This window comes from Cynoglossus semilaevis, chromosome 3 (genome assembly GCF_000523025.1).
Source record: "Cynoglossus semilaevis isolate Cse_v1.0 chromosome 3, Cse_v1.0, whole genome shotgun sequence".
NCBI lineage: Eukaryota > Metazoa > Chordata > Actinopteri > Pleuronectiformes > Cynoglossidae > Cynoglossus > Cynoglossus semilaevis.
The window spans coordinates 11,133,473-11,154,666 of NC_024309.1; the positions used below are offsets into that span (position 1 = coordinate 11,133,473).

Here is a 21,194-nt window from a genome sequence, read left to right on the forward strand (position 1 = left end):
CAAAGTTGAGACTAATACACACCTTTGTAAATTCGTCCCAGTCCTCTGTAGTCCATCTGGTCTGAACAGTTAAAAACTACCACATATTTACCCAGACAGCGGCCCATGTCTTTGGTGGTCTCTGTCTTACCTGTAAACACAGATGGAACACACACACACACAGACAGACACGTAGTCAACATGACAGTCACAGTGCACTACGTTTGAAGATGCTTCGATGACGACACCTGTTCCTGCTGGACCAGCTGGAGCTCCACCCATACTCATCCCCAGTGCCTGGGACAAAGTGATGTAACACCTGGACACACAAGGTCAGTCAGTGTCAGTCAGAGACCAACGGACAGTGTGCGGGTCAGTGAATTCTTCGTGTACCTGTCAGTCAGTGGTGTGATGACCAGTCGGTCTGTGCAGCCCAGGTACTCATTGCAGTAGCTGAACTCCACATCTGTGATTTGAATGACACAACGGTCTGACTCCTCCAGGAAGTAAAATCTTGACTGTTTCTGCCACTCAAAGTCTGAAGGAGAGCGAATGTTCAGACGCACCTGAAGGAGACAGAAGACGTCCATGGCTGACTTGTAGGGTCAGTTTGAGGATCAAGACTCTGTGTCAGTATTTCTTCTTACCAGCTCCTCGAAGATGTCCCTCTGGTGTACATGGATGGTGATAAGCGTCTCGTACTTCGTTCTCTCCATTTTTGTCAGCTCCCTGGTTGTCATGTCAATTAGCTCGTTGAGAAGATCCAGGAACTTCTGATTGGTTGCCTGCATGATCTGTCAACAAATCAGAATAGTGTTAACTGACACTGATCACCAGTCTTTTATGAGATATATACTGTATATGTATACATATTCATATATCAAGATATATATATGTATATATATTCATATATCAATGCACCTTCTTGTCAGTCTTGCTGAGGACAAGTGCTTCCTCTGCATCTCTAGTCCAGATCATCTGGATTCCCAAAAGCCCCACTTGCGCGGGAAACGCTGCCTGGAACTCCAGCAGCTTCATGTCCGGCTCACTGATGGCCACATGAGCCTGACGAATGATGGTGTGAAGTGTCTGCCTGACACCAGTGAGCAGCTGACCGAGCCACACCTCCACGTTTCCCTGGAAAAGATGAGGCACACTCAAGTTACCTTAAACAGGTATGTGAAAAATGTTAGTTTTTATTAATATTATTATTGAATTTAAATATATAAAGACTTGTTCTTTAAGACCGATCACCTGGGCCAGGATGGGCTGTTTCAGATTTACACTTTCTCCTTCCTGAGACTGAAACATCAGTATCTGGTCATAGATTTTCTCATCAAATATAACTCTGTTCACGTTGTCGAAGAGACTGAGTAGATGAGTCTGATGACAAAAAAGACAGGTGATCACATTTACTGGAAGTTTCACAACAGCTGAGAAAAATGACAAATATTTTATTTCATGGTCCCTTGTATTACTTGGATGGTGTGAGAGTCAGACGCCTGACCCAGGATTTCCAGCAGGGCAGGATCAGACACGAAGAAAAAGCGAGGGAACACCAGGCGTTTCTTCTCCAGGTAACCAGACAGAGACTTCTGACAGAGCTCCAGCTGCTCCAACAGACACGGCAGCACCTGCACATACACGAAGGGATCAGTTGTCGTCAGTCATGTCACAGCCATTACAGTAGCTGACGTGTTTTCAGAGACACACAGGCATCACCTGACTCAGCGTCTCATCTCCCACACAGCACTGCACCATGTTGGGAACCTCGTGAGCTCTCTGCATGATCCTCTGCCACGACTTGTCAATGTTCTGGAAACGTTTGGCTTCCTGCAAAAGAACAATCGCAGTGATGGACTAACTGAAGTCAGCTGTCCGGTGCTACTAAACTGTACTCTCCCCTTTTCCACAATGAGCTCTAAAATGTCATGTGATGTGATGATGTCACAGGGGAACGTAACCTGTGGCAGCTGCTTGGCGATGTCTCCACCCACAAACACGGCCTCCAGGTAGATCCACAGGTTCTGAACTGACAACCACTTTTCAATGATTTCAGATGTGTTGGACAATTTCTGGACCCACAGCTGAATAGAGGGCTTGAATGGAGTATTGTATCTAGAGAGGGAATGGTCCAATCATATAATCCATCTGTCTTTCTAGATGTTGATCTTATTGTTGCTCCATCTCCTAACATCATTACCTGTTGCTCAGCAGTGATGTGAGCACCATCAGACTATCCTCCATCATGGAGATCTTCTCAGCCGTATCAGCTCCTCTTAGAAGCAGTTCTCCTCTGGTCCTGAAGGTGGCAAATGTGAGTTCATGGCTGCTCCACTCAGCTACGACGTCCTTTAGTTTGGCCTCGATGTCTCGCTCCTTTACCGCACTGATACAAACATCCTAGGCAAGATAAAAAAAGGAGCAGAATAGTTTTGGGGCAACAGTTTAAAATCACAGCGAGTAATTTAACTTTACTTGAATTTACGTAAACTATAAAAGTTGGATAGAAAGTTTAAGGAACTAAGGTAAAACCTCAATGTCCTCCTTGTGTTTAAGCAGTGGAGCCTCCATTATGTTCCTGAGAGAGAAGCTCTCTGACTCCACCTGCAGGCTGTGACCAGTGAGTTCGCTCAGACGGCTCCAGTGTCTGGGTAACATGGCCTGCAGATCACCACAGAAAATGGTACTCTTGCTTGACTTTTCTACATGATATTTTTTTCTAATAATTCCATGAAAAAGTGAGCCTCTGACCTTGTTGGCCATCATGTGCAGTAGGGGGCAGGTTTCTGCAAAATCATCAATGGTTTTCTTCAGATCTCTGAAGGCCTGCCACTCCTTCAAGGCCTTAGGAAGCTTCCGAATCCTGAAAGCTCACAAACAACAGTGGCAAGTCAAGAGGCATCGTCAGTAGCACGTCAAGATAGCCAGCGTTGCTGCTAAGAGTTAGACTTTCAAATACCTGTAGGTAAATCTACGATAATATCAGGGTTGAATATAATGCAAAATTAATAAAAATCTTTTTCGTACCTGTTCTGGAAGTCCTGGAGCTCGGCATTGACCTTGTCAATATTGAGGTCGGACCACAGGATGTCGTTGTAACCACCAACATTATCAATAACAGCATTGTACAAACTGTAGAGTTTGGACAGCAAAGAGAGTTCCCTCCTGATTCTCTGCAGCTCTGGATAGTCTGCAGGGAAGAGTGAGAGGATGATGAAGGAGGAGAGAAGGCAGGACAGCAACAGCAAGGACACACTGACATGGTTACCTTGAACAGCAAGGCCAAAAAGCTCCTCCCCTCCTGAGCAGGTGATGAACTTCCTCCATAGCTGGTCAAACTCAGCCTGAAAACTCTGCAGGCGCTCACTGGCTTCCTCTGGAGCTACGCCCTCAACACCAGGGCCTCTTAACATGTACCCAGACACAAACAAAGATAAAAAAAATCCATAATTTCCTCAATGTCTTTTTAACAACATAATTAATTAAACTGACTGCCCTGAGAGTTGTTCTTAAAGACATTCAGAGAATTGTCAACCGTGTGTCTACCTGAGATTGTATTCGTTGCAGAAATTGTGAACATGGCTCTGCAGGCTCTTGACTGCAGTTAGCAGGTCTGTCTTCATGCTGGGCTGGATCTCCACCAGAGTGTTTTGATTCTGCATCACCTGAAAAGTCACATAAACACACAGTTTAGTGCAGAACATGTTGTATGTTTACTGAGCTTGAAAAGCTCTAAGACCAGCCTCACTAGAGCATTGAGGTTTTTCCAAGCATATGTCAGGCCATCAACCCGCTCCGCACTACCATCGTTAGAGAGCAGCTCGTGTTTGTTGAGCAGAGCAAAGGATTCTTCCACTGGTCCGATAGTGGCGTCCAGACTAACCTCTGCCTCCCGAACCTGGAAATAAAGTAAAAAAGTGACAGAATGTGAAGGAATGATAATCTGAACAACTTTTAATTTGGATGATCAACCAACACCAAGTTCCAAAATGAACCAGCAGCCAGTCTGACCTCTTTGAGTGCTGCCATTGCTGCTCTCACATCCTCCAGGTCTTTGATTGGACGCTGTAAGCGCTTTGTCAGCCCTTCCACAAACGATAAGATTTCACCCAAGTCAGTGGAAGCACGATGGTGAAGTGCAGCCCCAAACGCTTGCTTCCACAGATTACACTCCTGAGTGAGCGCCATCTTCAGCTCATCAGTGTCAAGGAGAAGTGAACCGACTGAATAATTTGCTGGAAGCTCTGAAATCTGCATTTGCAGCTTCTGCAAAAAGAATCACAACTGAGTCTAAAAATATACTGATTTTCCATGACACTTTTGCCTGAAATAGTTTTTCTTCATTTATAAGTTATTGTTCAGTTCAACACAAACACACACTCACAGAGTAGAAGTAGATTTGAAAACTGAACTCGGTAACGGAAGGTTCAGTCTGAAGAAACTCCTTCACCTGCTGCTGTGGCTCCTACACACACAAACACAACAAGTAACACTTACCACTGCTACTGACGCTGACATTGAGAATATGAATCTGATTGGTTCAGTGCCCAAAAACATACACATTTAAACAAGGGATTTCTGGAATAACACATTAAACCACCATTTAAAATCAATGTATGGAATTTAGTGATAAAAGTACTCTCTATCTAGTGTTTAAACATACTTTTACAATTACTAAAATATCTGCAAACACTGACCTGGTTCCACAGAGCAGAGAAATCAGGAAGTTGACTGATAGTCTCTGCAGTCTGAACTCTAAGAGATGACACATTGGAGCTGAGCTGCATCACCAACCTGAACCAACAATAGGAACAATAGGAACACAAAAATACACCATGAAGTATTTCTCATATTTGACTAGCCCTGGTAGAAATGACTTCAGCAGGTGAAAAAAAAGTTGCAACATGTCTTCTCTCTTGAAATATATGATGAAGTATCAAGACCTAAACTGAGGCACACAGTAAATAGGTCAGGAGTGGCAGAGAAGAATGTGAGTATATTGAGACAGTGGTGAAGTGTGCAGTCCTTATAACAGAGGGTTCATGGTAAAAAAAAGAAAGTAAACTTCCACAGAATGGACTGACTTGGTGATGTCTTTGTGTTCAACCAGTTGTCTGTCCATTGGCCTCAGCTGAAGCGGTTTTACTGGATTTTCATCTCCTGCGTCTCTAACAGCTGCCTGCTCCAGCTGTAAAAAAACAAAATAAAAATAAACACTGTGATTGACTGCTTGATATCAAGCCAAACACAGTGTTTATCTTTGAGAGGAAAGATACAATAAATCATACCTGCTGTTGTTTGAACTGCAGATGAGAGAAAGTCCAGAGAGGTATGTCCTTGGTTCCAGACAGGATGATGGACACAAGCTTATTCACAGAGCTCTGACACACACACACAAAACATTTCTGTCAGGTTAGTAGTAGTAGACATTGAACGGGGGCTAGGGTCACTGCATGGTTATTTCACATGTAATCGTACTGCTTTAAAAACATGCATCACATTCAGTGTGAATGGACCATTTTATGGCCTTTTCCAGCAGGTGGTGCTCTCGTCAATGTTCCAAGCAACGTGGTCAACAGAAGAGTTGCAAAAGGTGGTGTAAGTCAGAGTCACAGAATAGATTTTCTTTCACCAACAAATTTAAGTCTAAGGTCAAGTCACATGAACAAAAGTATGATTCAGTTCCCCAGTAGTTTTTCAGTCAGAGTCTAAGTGAGAGTTGAGTGCAAGTCTTTTCACGTAGATTAAAAGAAGAACAATCATTAAGACATAAGCTGATGTAGGTATCACAGTCAGCAAAGATGGACTTCCTGTTGTACCTGGATGTCGTCCACACTGGGTCTGAGGATGATGTTGGGGATGGCCAGCTGGATGGAAGATCGGAACAGAGGAGTAGGTGGAGTCTGTTTGCTGCTGTGAGGGGCGGCGCTCTGCTGTTGGTAACTGCCAACATTAAATCTCCGCCTCAGAGCCTCCAGAGAGGATTTGGTGGCTGAGAGGGTGAAGATGAAAAAAGCACAGAGTGTAAGAGAGAGGAGAGCACAAGAGAGGAGGAAGTAAAGAGTTTTAAGAAGAAAGAGGGAGGAGAAGAAGAAGACAGATGCAGAACACTGACCTTTAACCAGGGATTCAGTGTTGCGATGACACAGCTGACCAATCAGGTTGTAGAAATGACAAGGAAGACATGACTGACAGCGGGTCTTCTGTTTGGAATCTGGATGAAGGCACTGGAATGAGCCCTAAAGAGGAGAAGGAGGAAAAAAGAAACAAAAAAGAAATGAGTAAGTAAAATACAAGTTTGTCGAAGGAGGAAGGTAGGAAGGTTAGAGAATGAGAAATAAATGAAGAAAAAGTGCAAAAAGTGTGAATTAAGAAAAGACAGAGGAAAGGTTGGAAAGATGAGAAACACAAGCAAGAAAGAAAGAGAATCTGTGAGTCTGTGTGTTACCTCCAGATTAACAGTTTCTGATGGCTTCATCCTCTTCTTCAGTTCATCGATCAGTTCATAGACATACCTCTCTACCTGCTGACTCTGCCTGTCCCCATGCACACACACACACATGTACACACAGTGTTATAGCACCCCACCATGTTACTCTTCAGCAGCATTGTCTTTATATTACCATATCACCTGCTCAAAGTGACAGCAGCCTCCTGGACACAGGCCGTGGTCTGCAGCAGCAGCTCTTCAGGTGACACAGATATGTCCTCAGGCAGCACCAGCAGGGGGCAGCAGGATGTCAAGTGCAGCAGCCGCTCCACACGACACTCTAGTAGATCTGAGGAGACTTTAGAAATTTGCTGCAGCTCCTTTAGAGCAGAGAGGACGCTCTGTATGACTGAGTAGAAGAAACAGAGAGCAAAAAAACATTATTTTTATTCTGTAAAGAAGTATTCAACATGACGGTATAATATTTAACTACTCAGTAAAACTACAGTATGATATCTATAATATTTAACTACTCAGTAAAACTAACACAGTATGACATTGTCTCTTTATTTACACTGGTCGGTGTGAAGAGCGTTCCAGGACAGTGTGGTGAGGCCAGGTGAGAGCTCTGCCTCCACTCTGCTAATGAATGGCTGGATCACAGGGAGGAGAAGAGGTGGAACAGCCTCCACGAGAGAACTGTAGTCACCAAGCATCTGCAGCAGTCTATACACACACACATAAAACAAGAAATAAAGAATGTTTTCTCTCAGTTTATGGTTAAATATTATAATAATAATTAATTATAATAATAATAATAATAATATAAATATAAGTGTTTTTGTTCTTACCTTCTGTTCAGAGCCTTGATATCCTCTTCTCTAGCTAACATTTGTGCAATGACTTTTGGCAGAGCCACATCCAGTTTGATCATCCAGCGTGCTTCTGCGACCACCTCAGGCAACACAGGGTCCAGGTTTACACTAATCTGGAAACAGCAGTTCAAAATAACTGATCGTCCACACATCCAGTCAATGATCGTCTGCAGAATAAATAGTAAAAATTGTTTTTTTTTGTACCTTTCCATTTTCATGTCTAACCAACAGGGTGGTGTTCAGATACTGTGGCACTTCTCGTGCAGCATTAAGCCATGCATGCACGTGCAGAACCTCATAGTGTATGAGTGCCATTGCCATCTTGTTGTAGTTAGAGATCACAGCTGACATCTCTGGACCCTGAGCGACAGAGAGAGAGAGAGACGAGTCGTTGGGATCAATACGGTCAGACAATAACTGGAGATGTAACATTAACAGATGCTACACCTTAAGGATGTCGATCTTCTTCTTCAGGCTTAACATGGGGGCTTCAATCCTCCTGAAAAGCTGACGTGACCACAGTACGCGACCTGCCACCTGAGAAAGACAGCTGTCAGTCATAGTGTGGCTCTGCAGCTTCTGACAAAAAGAACCCTTTAAATAAAGTCAGCTGTAGAGACTGAAGTCTGTAGTAGTAGGTTGTTATTTAACATTCTCAGCCTCTCTCTGGACAGTGGTTTGTACCGGTGGATGGCAGCGTCCGATAGGTGGTGCCTCTTTTTGTTTGTGAAAAGTCCTCTTCAGCAGCTCCAGCTCACCACTGTAGCGCCGCAGCAGCAGCAGGTGGCAGCGTTTTAGGTCCAGACCTGCTGCTGGGCCAGACTCAAACAACGGCAGCAGCTCCAGCATCCGGTTAATCTGACATGGCAGACACAATTTGTGAGAAAAGACTTACACACAGAGACATTTGCTCACAAATGGTGATTACCGTACAGAGAGATTTTGATGAAAACAGGAGTCCATCAAAGACTGGAGAGAGTCATACAACGTCTGAACGTGCAGCTGAAAAGCACTGTAGTCGCTGTCAAACTAAAACAAAAAAACAAAAAAAAAACAGCGTTAAAGAGGGTTTGCAGAGTCATGTAAGCCAGTGTTTCACAACCACTGCACATATTTTCCATTGGGCAAATCCCACGACAGACGACCAAATAGGAATGACCCAAAAAGTGTGCAAAATGTGCAAAAATATAATGACATGACTAGTTTGAACTTGGAATTAAACTCTGTCCTGTTTAATTGAACACACCAGTGATAGGCTCGAAGGAATTTAAGAAAAGAGTCACCCACCTCTAATCTGCGGTGGTCCAGGACATCATAGGTCTTGGACTTGGTTGTGGAGACTAGTGTCTGGTAGCGTATGTAAATCTTGTCAACACCATCAAGCTAAAAACCAAATCGTAGAGTCATGATTTTTGAAGTTTTATTATTTTTTTTATAAATGCGTCTCACTTCAACTTTATGAATCTTCATCACCTTCATATTTTGCAAAGCTGACAGGTTCTCCAGTGTGGACGCCATGTCAGCAATCTTCTGCAGACGTCTGCAGAACGCATCAAACTTTCCAAAGATGCAGTTTTCACTGAAAAGAAATCCACAGTTAATTAGTGTGGTCGCAGGTCACCAGATAAAATTAACAATTTTTACTGGGAAAGAAGAGAAAATGAGAGGAGATAATTAGGTGTCTGGGGGAAAGATAGAGGAATGTGGTGTAAGGTAGAAGTAAAGAACAATGATATGTTGGGGGAAAGGAAGTGAAGAGAACAAAGAGATTAAGAAAATGCTGATAGGTGTGCTGGTGTCACCTGAAGTCAAACTGTCTGCTGCGAGGTTTTTCTCTCAGCTGGTCTCTGACAGACCTGAAACTTCTCTGGTACAGATTGTTCAGACCACAGCAGTCTGAGATACGCTGGAGAAGAAGAGGCCTGAGACAGAGTGAGGGAGACTTTTTTAAAAAAATTGTCTTTATTTCAGATAATCTTAGTTCATGCAACCTGGTCTTTTATCACCTGCTCAGGTCCCAGATGTGGGCCGCGCCCTGGGTGAGGTGACTCTTGCAGGTGCTAATCATCTGATTAGTAACCTTCAACAGTAGTGATGTCATCCTCTCTGAGGTGTTGTAGTACTGAGATACGCTGTAGATCAACCTTATGCTGCTCATCAGCTGAGGGACATGCTGCAGTACACCAGCCTTTCCAGCAGAGGGTGAACAGAAATAGAATACAGATTCAAAGATGTTTTTTGTTTGTTTTGTTTTTTTACAAACAAAAGGTACAATTTTACCGGTGAGCTTTTCTCCATCACTCTGAAGAACCTGTCAAGTGTGTACAGGAATTTCACATTGTCTTTGGCTTCGTGCATCTTCATTGTGATTTCTCCATCCTTAAAAACAAGAAATTAATCACCTAGATTAGCAACGAACCAGACACCACAAAATATTCTGAACTCTTGTTTTAGATGTTTAATGTTCACCAGTTTCTTCCAGGTTTGTATTATCCGTGACCGAGCCAGTTGTAGGACTCCCAGAATCCTTTTCACCTGAGGAAGCTTTAGCTCTTCCACTAGACTGAAGATCAGAAAATGTTTTACACATTGCTAAAAAATAAACAACAATCTAGTGAACAATGTATGAATAAAAAATAAAAATGTTTTTGCCTAAATGCAGCTTAAAAAAAGAAAAAGTGTTCGGGGACCAAAAAAGTGGAAAGAAATTTGTGAACAATCAAAACTCTATGAATGTATGAAATCTATTAGCTAGCATTTAAACATCTTATCAAGAGTTCAAAAAACTGCCTAACAACAACAAACAATAAAAACAAGTTACTGTAGTTACATTAAAAAATATGTTGTCAGAGCTTTTAAAGGCAAATCTTTATTAAAACACAAGCAACCTGTCAAATTTAACCATTCTCCTCTTCCAGTGTTCCAGCTCAGCTGACGGTCCAACATCGTCTGCCTCCTTCCTCATCTGCTCGCTCTCCGTCAGCACTTGTGTCATTTGATTGGTCCACACAGAGGCCACGCCCTCCAGACGTTCCACCAGTTCACTGTTATTGGCTGAGAGGAAAAAAAAACTTGTGTTTTAATAGATGTATTTTAAGATTTTGAGGTATGACTGTATCATACAGACAATGGTTTGATAAAGGGCGGAGCTCCCTCTCACCTGCAGCAGTGTAGTCCAAGGGGCTGCTCAGCTGCTCCATGACCTCAGGAACTTCAACCTGCTGAAGCTGGATCCTACTCTCGAGAATCCGTCTGGTGGCGCTTAGGTTAGAGAGGAAATGGTCCACAGATGACACCAGCGCCTCAATCGCAAGGCTGCACAGTGCCCCCTGCAGGTAGCCAGGACTGAACGCTCAGTGACCATGTCATTTTGTTGTGAAGTGAGAACAAAAACGTAGGCATGTCCAGTACCTGCTGATCCCTGACAGCTGGTAACATGACGTCACCCAGAAGAGTTTCAACGCTCTGCAGCAGAGCACCGTCGCTGCCATCCAGGGTGGCAAAGTCTACTTCCTGCGAAAAGACAGGATATGGCAGTTCATATTCAAATCATCTTCTTCTACTTAAACTGTTGCAATTCTGTTGTAATTTTAAAGTAAATTCAAAACTATAGAAAGTCAAAAAAGTCAAACAACAGGAAACAATCAACTAAAACAGAACTGAAATTATCAGCAGTATATCTAGCTCTATGAGATTTTATTAGTTTACATCAATTTAGCATACGTTATGTCACATCTGTACAAATTACTTCAAGTGTCAGTTAATGCAAAATGTGGGTAAGAATGATTAGCCTAACATTATCAAGACAAATATGGCATATAGACAGCAGAGCCACTGGCTCAGTTAATACAGAACAGGCAGAGCCACTGACCTGGTGGACATTGGCGGTAGTGATGGCTTTCTCAGTGGTTCTCATGAAAAACAGACATCTGCCATGTAAAGGCTGAAAACATTGAGACACAAATTACCACAGAAAGTTTACCAACAGAGACTAAAAATATTCACATGCCAACAATATTCAATGGCCTCTGTAGCCAACCTTCATTGCTTTAAAGTGGGTTGTAAAACTGCTTTCAATACTACAGTAAGTTATTCATTGTACACAGGCTGTCTTATCTATGTAATACATAGTGTCATTCTGGTAATATCCAAATAAATTGTCTGCTGCATTGTCTCTGAAAAAGAATGAGCTTTGTCCACAAGTGAAACTGAAGATGTGTTTACAAGACTTATGTGTGACCATAGTTACAGGAAACATTTCCTCTCATTATCACTAACATAGGAACAAAACTGATGCCATGGAGAAATTAATTTCATGGAAACAGTAAACAATCTATGGTGGAAATATCTGACTGAGTTAAACAATGGCTACCAGCAGGGGGCAGGAGGAAAAATAGTTATTTTGCCAGATAGGCTAAATTACTCAGATAACAGCTAATATTTGGGGAACATTTCAATAGCATTTACTGGATGTACGTATATGTAGCAGGTATAAAACTCTACTTTACCTCAGAGATTCCTGTAGTGATGAAGAGCTTCTGCTGAGTCACAGCTGAATTTGACGCGTCCACAAAAGACAGAAAACTGGATGTTTGGTTCTAGTAAAAAAACAAACAAAACAAAAAAAACAGAAAAGAGACAAATCTATTGTCAGCAAATGCTTTGACATAAAGTAAAAAACAGATCTCTATTTACTGGTGTAGTAGTGACATGAATATCATGGTATGACAGATTAAACATAAATTATGTGAAAAATGAAGGTTGTTATTGATCTGATCATAGGAATTATGTACCTGCTTCACACTCTGATAGAAGAAAATCAGTGACTTTGATCCATTTGCTGCAAAGAAGTCTTCAATGAAACCAAACTAAAAAAAAATAGAATTTATAAATTAATCAATTGATTAAGTTTCTTTATTTTAAATGGTGACTTTAATTAATTAACTAATTCATAAATTAACATTTTATGACCTTGTCATCACCAACAATGGCCTCCTCCACCTCTGTCTCATTCAGTGGCACAGCGCCCTCTAGCATACCAATCAGGTATTTGTGTCGGGCATCAAGCTTGACTCGTCTCTCCTCCCTTGTGGCTCTCATCTGCTTTGCCAGTTCTCTCCTCACGTCATTGGACATCAAAACAAACAAAACACCAGACACCTGGTCAAAAAACAAAAACAAACAAAAAAAAAACAATAACCAATGACAGTGTGAATTAAAATATGTTGAAATAAAAAATGTTAACATTGCTGTGTGGACACCATTAACTACTCACTGAGGTGCTAGCTGCTGCGGCTGCTGGAGCCGGTACGGGGGACGTTGGATTCACAGCTGTCAGGTTCTGTCCGTGGATTCTTCGGTGACCTCTGCTGTTAACAGCTGGTATTGCAAAAAAAAAAAAGGTGTCGCTTAACTATTCACTCAAAATGTGGACGATAGGAGCCCAAGTCACAAAATATTAAATGTTTATATTTATAATTCATTCTTTGAGCAACCCTCGTGCTGAAGGTAAAAATACAAGCTTTATCTTACTTTATCTTCCTTTTTAATCTGAAAGATTTTAGCTGCTTTCTCTTATCACTGAGGTTTAAGAGAAAAATTAAAATTATATTTGTTTTGGATCACTACTGCCTCATGTGGTCAATTTCTGTCACTGCAGGGTCAACATTTGGATTTTACCATCTTTTGTCTAGTTTTGGACCTTTGTACCTTTGTGGAGTTGTTTAGGGGATGGTGGTCTGGGTTGGCCCCGTTCAACTTTCTCCTCCTCCTTGTCTTCTCCAGTCCTATCCAGGTTTTCCAGCTCTGACTGTGTCCTCTGTTTCCCATCAGGCTGGACTTCTTGATTTGGACTCTGTTCCATAACCAACTGGACTTCAGTTGAGACCTTTGTTTCAGGCTCTGAGTGTATTCCAGGATCAAAGTTACCAGCAGGGGAAGCAGTGGAGGCCTCAGGGTCTGCTTCTGCCATCTGAGGGTCACACAAGTACTTCAGAGAGGACAAGAGCATGTCCAGAACCCTGAACAAGCTGCACAACATCTTTGAAACGTTATAAAGACTGACCTCGATGTTGATGTATCATTTTGGAGTTTTTAAATTACCTTTTTTAGTCCCTGTCTCTCCTTTTGCAGTTTTCTGGTTTTCTCTCGAACACCTGCGGAAATAAACCAAAGAACCGGTGAGTGAGTAAAAGTTTGACTTGCTGTCATAGTAACCCTCTAACCTGGCTGGAAGGTGTGTGTGTGTGTGTTAGTTAGTGGTCACACTAACACACAACCTGACAAAGGTGACTCTCCCTGTAATATTATATTTATTCTCAAAACACACAACCTGACAAAGGTGACTCTCTCTATTATATTTATTCTCAGTCTATTTGTGTTCGGGGACCAAATTGTAGTGTAGCGTTTAGCTTTTACCTTGATAAACTAATTCGAATAAACAGTCTTAAAAGACATTTGAAAGATTTAAAGACACCACGTTCTTTAAATGTAACACATTCTCAACGAGAATAACTTCTGACTTTTCTGGTGTCAGTTTTCATAATTAATATTTAAGTTGCTAACAGACGCGGGCTAGTCAGTTAGCATTGCATACCGAAATTGAACTTCTAAGATGTAAAATATTTTTATCGAAAGAATACAAGAATAAATAAAGTATGTATTTGTTTCAGACAATAGTATAATCATTTTCTCAGTCATTTCAGTAATTTAGACAGGAATAGAAAGTTTTCCCATTACCTGTTTCTAGAGGGTGACGTTGTTACTAGGTGAACATTGGTAAATTAGCTTTCCTGACAAACGCCTTTTTTTAATTAACAAAACTTCCTCTCATTAGGATCACGGAACCTATGAGCAGAATCCCCGAATCCACCTAAAAAGCACAGTTTGCATTTGAGAAAAGAACATAAACCACAAAAAGGTATCAGCGTTCGTGTGTGCCGGTTAAAACACCCGTGCGAGACAGTATTCTGATTGGCCGAATAGACAAAGAACAGCGTCCAATGTGGGCGGGCCTTTAATTGTTCGCCCCGGCAACAAACTTCTCGTTTGTATTCTTCAGGTTTCAGCTCTAAAAGACTTAGTTACATGAGTCGCAAACCGGGGCACAAATTATGTTTAACACTATAATAACTGTTATGTTTAACATAATAACTGTTATTGAAAAATAAATTAAATGTAACTGGACGTTAGTGATATGTTTTTGTCCCAAAACATATCACTAACGTCTTTGACGGGGAGATGTTGTACTTTAACATCTGTCCACAAGATGGAGTCAAAACTCATAGATTCACAGATCATTTCACATATTCAAAAAACCCAGACATAACGAAAGTGAGATGCTGAGTTCAGATGCTGAAAAACATGAGAACGAAAACCACATTATCCTGCTGTGAAGGCTTGATCATCACTTAGTGAATAAAGACAACTGTTAGATATAGAAATGTGAGAGAAACAGTGACACAATTACGGATATAGTTGAACAAATAGAAAGATCTGGATTTTTTTGCCAAAAATAATTGTTGTCTATTTACAAAAAAAAAAAAGTTGGATTGACACTGTCTGATCATTTCCCCCTCGCAAGGTTCTACCGAAAGAAAAAAGAAAAGCTAAACCCCTCCCCCCCCCAAAAAAAACCCCAAAAACCCACGGGGGACAGAACCCAGTGACAAATATCTAGTCATGATGTCATTTCATGTCCCATACATTAGTTTATGAGGACTAGGTGCTTCCCCAAGAATTAAGTTCCCACCAGAGGGGGATTTTTGCTGTATCTCCATGTCACCTACACCTCAGACAATACAGTCGAGTTGAGATACTTTCAGTTTCTATTGTTGTTGAAGTTCAACAGCTGAGGTCTGACTCCTGGTAAATGTAGCTGCGCACGTCCGGTTCTCTTAGGTGGGAGGGGTTGGACTCAGAAATGCCATCCACTTTAAATTCACAACCTACAAGTTGCAAAGGAAAAAAAGAATGACTTCATATTTGACAATGTGGGTGGGGAAGATACAGACAAATTTGACATCAGACTCTCTTAATGTTTTTAGACTCACTGTGCTTTCCTGCGGTTCCTCACAGCTGGGACCAGTCTCTGTAGTGCCTGTGGATCTCAAGAGAGTCTCACCCTGTTTAATGACCTCAGGAATTCTTGGGTCTTCTGATGCACTGAATGGTTATTCACAGGTGGAGGCCTAACACACATATATATATTTACCATTCACCCCAACATATGTAGTGTTAAAAGATGTTGTTTTAAAATGATCAGAGATCAGTATCGCCTGTAAAACTAAGCCTTATCAATTGAATGGTCCAATTCAGGAACAAGATACATTAAATCATAATGAATCAAATCAATTTTTTATTTTTATAGCGCCACATCACAACATACATTATCTCAAGGCACTTTACATATTAAGGCCGAGACCTGACAATAACATCAAAAGAGAAACCCAACAGTTGGCGTGAAGAGTAAAAAAAACAAAAAAACCCTCCATCTTCCCATTGTTTTCAACTGTTTGTTGAACTGTTGTATTCCTACAGCGAATGAGTTACAGCATGTAGTTAACATGAGCCACCCACCAAAACTAATTCACACTAATTTATTACCAACTCTTTTGGGTTAAAACAGTAACATGGTGTCCTTTTGGGTCCGCGGTTTTTCTGACTGTGTTTGTTTTATTACTAACTATAAAAGGATCCTGAAGATGGCGCTGTGCTGCTGGTACAGTATGGCAAACATGCCATAACATGACACCTCTTAAAAGTCAAACAATTTGGCCTGACAATGATTCAGAAGAATGGTCAGGTACGTCAAAGATATTAACCGTTGGTCCTATGTTTTAAATACTGGAATTCTGCAAGATGAGATCTTCAGGGTCCTTCTGAATGTGACTTTTTCTGGTGAAAAGAGCCTGAAGATAGCGCCAAGCTTTTTGTACAGGTGGGTCCCACTGAGTAAATCTTAATTTAGAAATGTCTGTAAAGGTACAAGTCCATCTGGTGGAGGTATCTTCATGAGTGCAGACTGAAAAAACTGTGACATTTTTCAGTCTAATTACCGTGACCTACGGTCAAAAAAAAAAAAAAATAGAGCAAAAAACCCTGCACTCACAGAAGAAATGCGAACTGGCCTTAACATGTTTACTTTACAACTTCAGTTGTTTTTCAATAAGTCAAAAAAATTCTAATGCAATAAAAAAAAAAAAGTTGACCTGGGCCGTCAGCGTCTGTGATTTCAACTATTTGTTCGAGAATGTTATTAATAGGGCAATGGAAATGGTGCAAGCTGTGAAGGTGAGGGCAAAGGGTGAGTTTTCAATTGTCGCAAGAACGTTTTGGCTTTTTCATAGAAAACAAGTCACCAGCTTGCCTTCCACATAATTCCTTTGTGTTTCCAACTTTCCCCTGAAAGAGGTAAGTGTTTCTTCAGTCAGAGGTACCTCATCAAAATGCATATACAAATACTTTAGGTGACATGGTGGTGATTTTCATCCATCATCAACCTTCAAGGAACATTTTAACATCTTGTAATATGTTTTAAATAAAAACTGATGCAGAGTGGTGCTTTTTGTAATCCATCTTTTCCGATGTATTCCTGAAGACAACGGTGATCACTGAGCAGACCTAACTTTTAGGGAAACTGTGGTGGAATTGTCAACGCAAATGTTAATCTCAGCAAATGTATTTTTTCGAATATTTGGAGGAGTTTTTCGTAATGTTGTATTGCTGCTCTTTCCGGATTAAATGATCCACAACGTTATCCTGTCCCCTGCTGGATCCTGTTGTTCTAGAGTTGTCCAGTTGCCCAGTTACGTTGGTTTGAATGTTGCTGGTTTTTTCAATGCTGCTGCACTTCCTCACTCTGGATTTACTCCCTAGCCCTCATCATTACTGGGGTGAAGGCAGTTCTGTTCTTTTGAAATGCTATCATTGCCTGCAACAATGTGATGTGCTCCTGAGCAACTATTAACCTGTTACAGAGGGGAGTTGAAGTTTATGAAAAAAACCCTAAATTAACAGCCACTCTCTCACATCACTTTACTGTGAAAAGATGCTGAAGAAGCTGCTGCGCTGTTTAAGCAGATGAGCTTTACAAGAGGCAGCAATGCATTGTGGAAGATTCTTGTCCCTCGTTTCCACAGCAACCAGGACTCCCACTGCAGAGCTCCACTTTCTGCGGAGATCTTTGAATATGGCCTTGGCCAAGTTCTCAGCATTTCTTGGGGTGATGTTTACGTTTGTGCCGTTGAGCTCTGCCCAGGTGTCATCAACCAGACGTTGAATGGTTGTCTCCAAGTCTGTGAAGAAGGCCCTGTCGCCTTGGACTGCCTTTCTGGCTTTCTTGATGAGAGTTGTGATGACAAGTTTAAGACATGTCTGTGCTGCGTCCTCCTGCTCTGCCTCGGTGTACGTCGGCAGAGGTATTACCTCCTCCCTGGGTCCTTCTATCACTTGTGCTGTGGTCACAGTCTCATTCTCCATCAAAGCAAGCAGCACTCTGTCACTGTAACGGGCAACCTGATTTTCCAACCACCAATTCATCAGTGACAAGAAGCAAATAACCCTTTGCCGTATGTCTGCATACATTCTAGCGTACGGCTGAGCCTCAGATGATGATGTTCCTGGTACGTCCTCCCTGAATGCTTCCGGAGCCATTTCACCGGTGATGTGACCGTAGAGGACGTCGCTGAGTTCCCCCGTCAACTCAAGGACGTCGTCCCTTGAAATCTTTTCAAGTCTGCGAAGCAGACTTACTTCCTCGTCAGTTACTTGGGTTTTACCAATGGTGTTAAGCAAAGGTTCAGCATCTTCCAATAAGGACTTGACTGATTCGTCGTCGTCAACTTTGGCCTCGTCCGAGAACTTTGTCTTTACTTGTGAGAAAATTCGACAGATTGAAGCTTTAGCAAACATTTTAGCAAAAAAGTTGCCAATTTTGTTTCGCACTCCCTTTAAATTCTTCTGCTGTTGGGCTTTTGGACTAGGAATAAAAAATCCGGACTCTTTGGACTCTTTGGAACCGATGTATTCGGTGACAGACTGAGCGATGTCTTCTGCAGCAGCATCAGTCTCGTTATACAACTGCTCTTGTAACTGGTTATACGTCACATCTTCCACTTCCTCCACAAAAGGCTCAATAATCTGATTTAGCTCTTCACTGATGACCTCCTGGACCACCTGTTTAATTGATGACGGGGCATCACTGTCCTTGTTGGTCTGGTTGGGGGAAGTCTGAATGCTGCTGTATCGTGACTGCTTCCCACCACAGCACCTTTTCATCTTTCCTGCACACCTCTTCAACATTCTGCACACGGAGCGAATCAACGAGTTTGTCGGCTTCGGCTGTGCTGGTCTCTCACTGCTGGCCAGGGCAACAACTTCAGTTGCAATCCACTCTGTCACCGTGTCAGAGCCAGGACCATTCACCACCTCCACGCCCACGGCCTCGGCAAAGCTGCGCTCGATGGAGTCTTCCAGACTGTCTCGCACATTATCCACTGACACGCCTTTCTGCAAAGAGTCTGATAAGACGCCAACCACGCATCGAAAGACGTTCAGCAGCATGTCAGCCAAACGGAGCCTGGTGGAATCATCGGGCGTGCCTGTTTCTAACAAGCTCCACTGCTCTGCCGTCAGTCCGGTCAAAAAGGTTTTAACACATGGACTGACAGTTTCCACCGACACCTTTGGCAAATCCACTGAGACTTTAAGTGCTGACATTTTCGATTTTTTTTATCAATCACACCTAAGAGCTAATCCCTATTTTTATTTTTTTTTCTTGTACACTGATGATTGACAGTGGTTTGTAAAAGTAAGTTAAACAGAGGTAGGGTTAAACAGCAGCAAGTGTTGCATCACTGCTCCTTATTGAATTTAATCATTTAATACGGGATCATCTATCTATCTTCTCCTGGATCTTAGTCTCTCCTCCTTCCTCTTGTATCCTCTCATTTCCCTTCCCTTATGTGTTTGTAAGGTAATGTTAGCGTTCTGACGACTAAACTGCACATTTGACTTGAAAGATGATGTCATAGGAAGATAAAAGAGAAAAGCTCTTTGATCAACTGTGGCTACTGTGTGTTACATATGCCACCTGCCTTAAAGGGATTTAGATAAAGCTGGGTTTTGCAAGAAACACAGAAAACCCAACAGGGTGGTTGAGTTTTCAGGTGCTGTTTAACCTCCTAACCTTCAAAATGACAGAACAGTCTTCACTGTTGCTGCGTAAACAGCTGGCAGAGCTCAATAAGAACCCAGTGGAAGGCTTTTCCGCAGGTCTGATTAATGACGATGACATATATCAGTGGGAAGTAGTCGTCATGGGGCCTCGGGACACACTATACGAAGGAGGCGTCTTTAAGGCTACTCTATTCTTCCCCCGCGACTACCCTCTTAAACCTCCCAAGATGACATTTGTTACAGAAATCTGGCATCCCAACGTGGCCACGAATGGTGATGTTTGCATCTCAATCCTGCACGAACCTGGCGAAGACAAATATGGGTATGAGAAGCCTGAGGAGCGTTGGCTACCGATTCACACAGTGGAAACTATTTTGATTAGCGTCATTTCCATGTTGGCTGACCCTAATGGAGAGTCTGCAGCCAATGTGGACGCAGCTAAGGAGTGGAGGGAGGATCCACATGGAGTTTTTAAGAGAAACGTGGCGCGATGTGTGCGCAAAAGTCAAGAGATGGTGTTTGACTAAAGCCTGGGGCAGCAAGGCAGTTAAGAAAATCACCTGATAAAATTTCAGAAGAGGCAGGTTTTAAAACCACCATACATCATCGAGTCCTTATCATCAGTGCCATGACGTATGTGACGGGAAAGGTGAGGGATTTTCACCGCGTGTGGCTGAAACATAAACGTAGCACTTTTTATACAAAGAATAGAAGACGGGTGCGTAGGTCATGGCATGGCGGGTGAGTCAGTGCTGGCAGACCTGGATGTTGAGGATCCGAAGGGCATGTTAAAGACGACACCGGTGTGCACGGCGGCGGGAAAATGCTGCTGTAGCTCCATAGGAAGTGTCCTACAACAAAGTACTGACTAAATCTGAAGGAACATAAAGACAATTGTCAAATAAAGAGAATCTCCAAAAAAAAAAAAAATCAAAAGTCAAGTTTTGATAGATAGGTATGGACTTTGCAGAACAAATTAATTATAGTCCACTGTGAGAAACCAGAATAGGATACTAAACACTGTGTATATGTGACGTTGCTTATCACTAATCACCAAAATAAAGACAGTTCTTTGCAGATGATGCTCTGTTAGAGATAACACTTGTTTCACAGATTATCTTGAAAAACAAATAATGCTAAGAATAAGATCAGCTCAAGAAAGGAATGACTGATACTCACAATACTTGTCAATACCAGTAACCACCACTAAGTGGCCTAATGGAACTAATGGAAATGTATCTAAAAACATCGGATGGAAATACGATAACAATGCAAAGCTATACACATGTTCACTAAAAGACAATTTTGGTTTAAAATAACCAAATACATGACTTTGAATTTGATCCTTTTAGGACAAGTGACTTTCCAGGACTTACCTTGGGGTTACTGAAGAATTCAGATTGTGTTCATGGTCATTTTCTCAAAACACTATAGTTCTGGTTAAAGAAAAACACTACTGTGCCTGATTCTGGTATCCATTACGTTCTTGCACTGATTGTTCCACAACATTTCGTAGAACAAATGGTTTAAGGTCTTTGGCAACTGTTGCTTCTGCCCAGCATAAAGAAAATCTAGGAGGGCAGTAATACAACATTATAACGTATATGACCGGCTATTACCTAACTCAGAGAAAAGTAAATACGAAATAATACTGTGTTGATAACTTTTATTGATCTGTGATACGTTTAAAAAAATAAAGCCAATATGTCTACATACATGAGTAGGAAAGT

At 41.8% G+C, this 21,194-nt stretch overlaps 1 protein-coding gene and 1 pseudogene across 1 annotated transcript in view; one reads left to right on the forward strand and one right to left on the reverse strand.

The window, feature by feature from the left end:
* The window catches only part of dnah5l (dynein, axonemal, heavy chain 5 like), a 31,916-nt gene extending 19,497 nt beyond the window's left edge, over window positions 1-12,419 (reverse strand). Inside the window, exons 1-44 of the mRNA XM_025054523.1 lie at window positions 12,259-12,419; window positions 12,081-12,155; window positions 11,796-11,885; window positions 11,159-11,230; window positions 10,699-10,800; window positions 10,448-10,616; window positions 10,176-10,341; window positions 9,757-9,850; window positions 9,568-9,666; window positions 9,294-9,475; window positions 9,090-9,209; window positions 8,761-8,866; window positions 8,575-8,670; window positions 8,221-8,316; window positions 7,972-8,145; window positions 7,735-7,824; window positions 7,492-7,647; window positions 7,264-7,400; window positions 6,987-7,138; window positions 6,614-6,821; window positions 6,431-6,518; window positions 6,098-6,221; window positions 5,802-5,974; window positions 5,271-5,363; window positions 5,067-5,170; window positions 4,680-4,776; window positions 4,367-4,447; window positions 3,994-4,248; window positions 3,731-3,880; window positions 3,529-3,647; window positions 3,251-3,387; window positions 3,010-3,172; window positions 2,734-2,845; window positions 2,515-2,643; window positions 2,183-2,382; window positions 1,944-2,097; window positions 1,702-1,812; window positions 1,458-1,613; window positions 1,234-1,362; window positions 901-1,116; window positions 627-773; window positions 373-545; window positions 228-298; window positions 23-130 (exon numbers count right to left, since the gene is read on the reverse strand). Coding sequence (XP_024910291.1) covers window positions 23-130; window positions 228-298; window positions 373-545; window positions 627-773; window positions 901-1,116; window positions 1,234-1,362; window positions 1,458-1,613; window positions 1,702-1,812; window positions 1,944-2,097; window positions 2,183-2,382; window positions 2,515-2,643; window positions 2,734-2,845; window positions 3,010-3,172; window positions 3,251-3,387; window positions 3,529-3,647; window positions 3,731-3,880; window positions 3,994-4,248; window positions 4,367-4,447; window positions 4,680-4,776; window positions 5,067-5,170; window positions 5,271-5,363; window positions 5,802-5,974; window positions 6,098-6,221; window positions 6,431-6,518; window positions 6,614-6,821; window positions 6,987-7,138; window positions 7,264-7,400; window positions 7,492-7,647; window positions 7,735-7,824; window positions 7,972-8,145; window positions 8,221-8,316; window positions 8,575-8,670; window positions 8,761-8,866; window positions 9,090-9,209; window positions 9,294-9,475; window positions 9,568-9,666; window positions 9,757-9,850; window positions 10,176-10,341; window positions 10,448-10,616; window positions 10,699-10,800; window positions 11,159-11,230; window positions 11,796-11,885; window positions 12,081-12,155; window positions 12,259-12,387 — 5,803 coding nt within the window. The 5' untranslated portion in view covers window positions 12,388-12,419. The remainder of the gene's footprint in view (window positions 1-22; window positions 131-227; window positions 299-372; window positions 546-626; window positions 774-900; window positions 1,117-1,233; window positions 1,363-1,457; window positions 1,614-1,701; window positions 1,813-1,943; window positions 2,098-2,182; window positions 2,383-2,514; window positions 2,644-2,733; window positions 2,846-3,009; window positions 3,173-3,250; window positions 3,388-3,528; window positions 3,648-3,730; window positions 3,881-3,993; window positions 4,249-4,366; window positions 4,448-4,679; window positions 4,777-5,066; window positions 5,171-5,270; window positions 5,364-5,801; window positions 5,975-6,097; window positions 6,222-6,430; window positions 6,519-6,613; window positions 6,822-6,986; window positions 7,139-7,263; window positions 7,401-7,491; window positions 7,648-7,734; window positions 7,825-7,971; window positions 8,146-8,220; window positions 8,317-8,574; window positions 8,671-8,760; window positions 8,867-9,089; window positions 9,210-9,293; window positions 9,476-9,567; window positions 9,667-9,756; window positions 9,851-10,175; window positions 10,342-10,447; window positions 10,617-10,698; window positions 10,801-11,158; window positions 11,231-11,795; window positions 11,886-12,080; window positions 12,156-12,258) is intronic.
* A 6,790-nt stretch (window positions 12,420-19,209) lies between these two features.
* LOC103377291 (ubiquitin-conjugating enzyme E2 G1 pseudogene) lies at window positions 19,210-20,558 on the forward strand (annotated as a pseudogene).
* The last annotated feature ends 636 nt before the right edge of the window (window positions 20,559-21,194 follow it).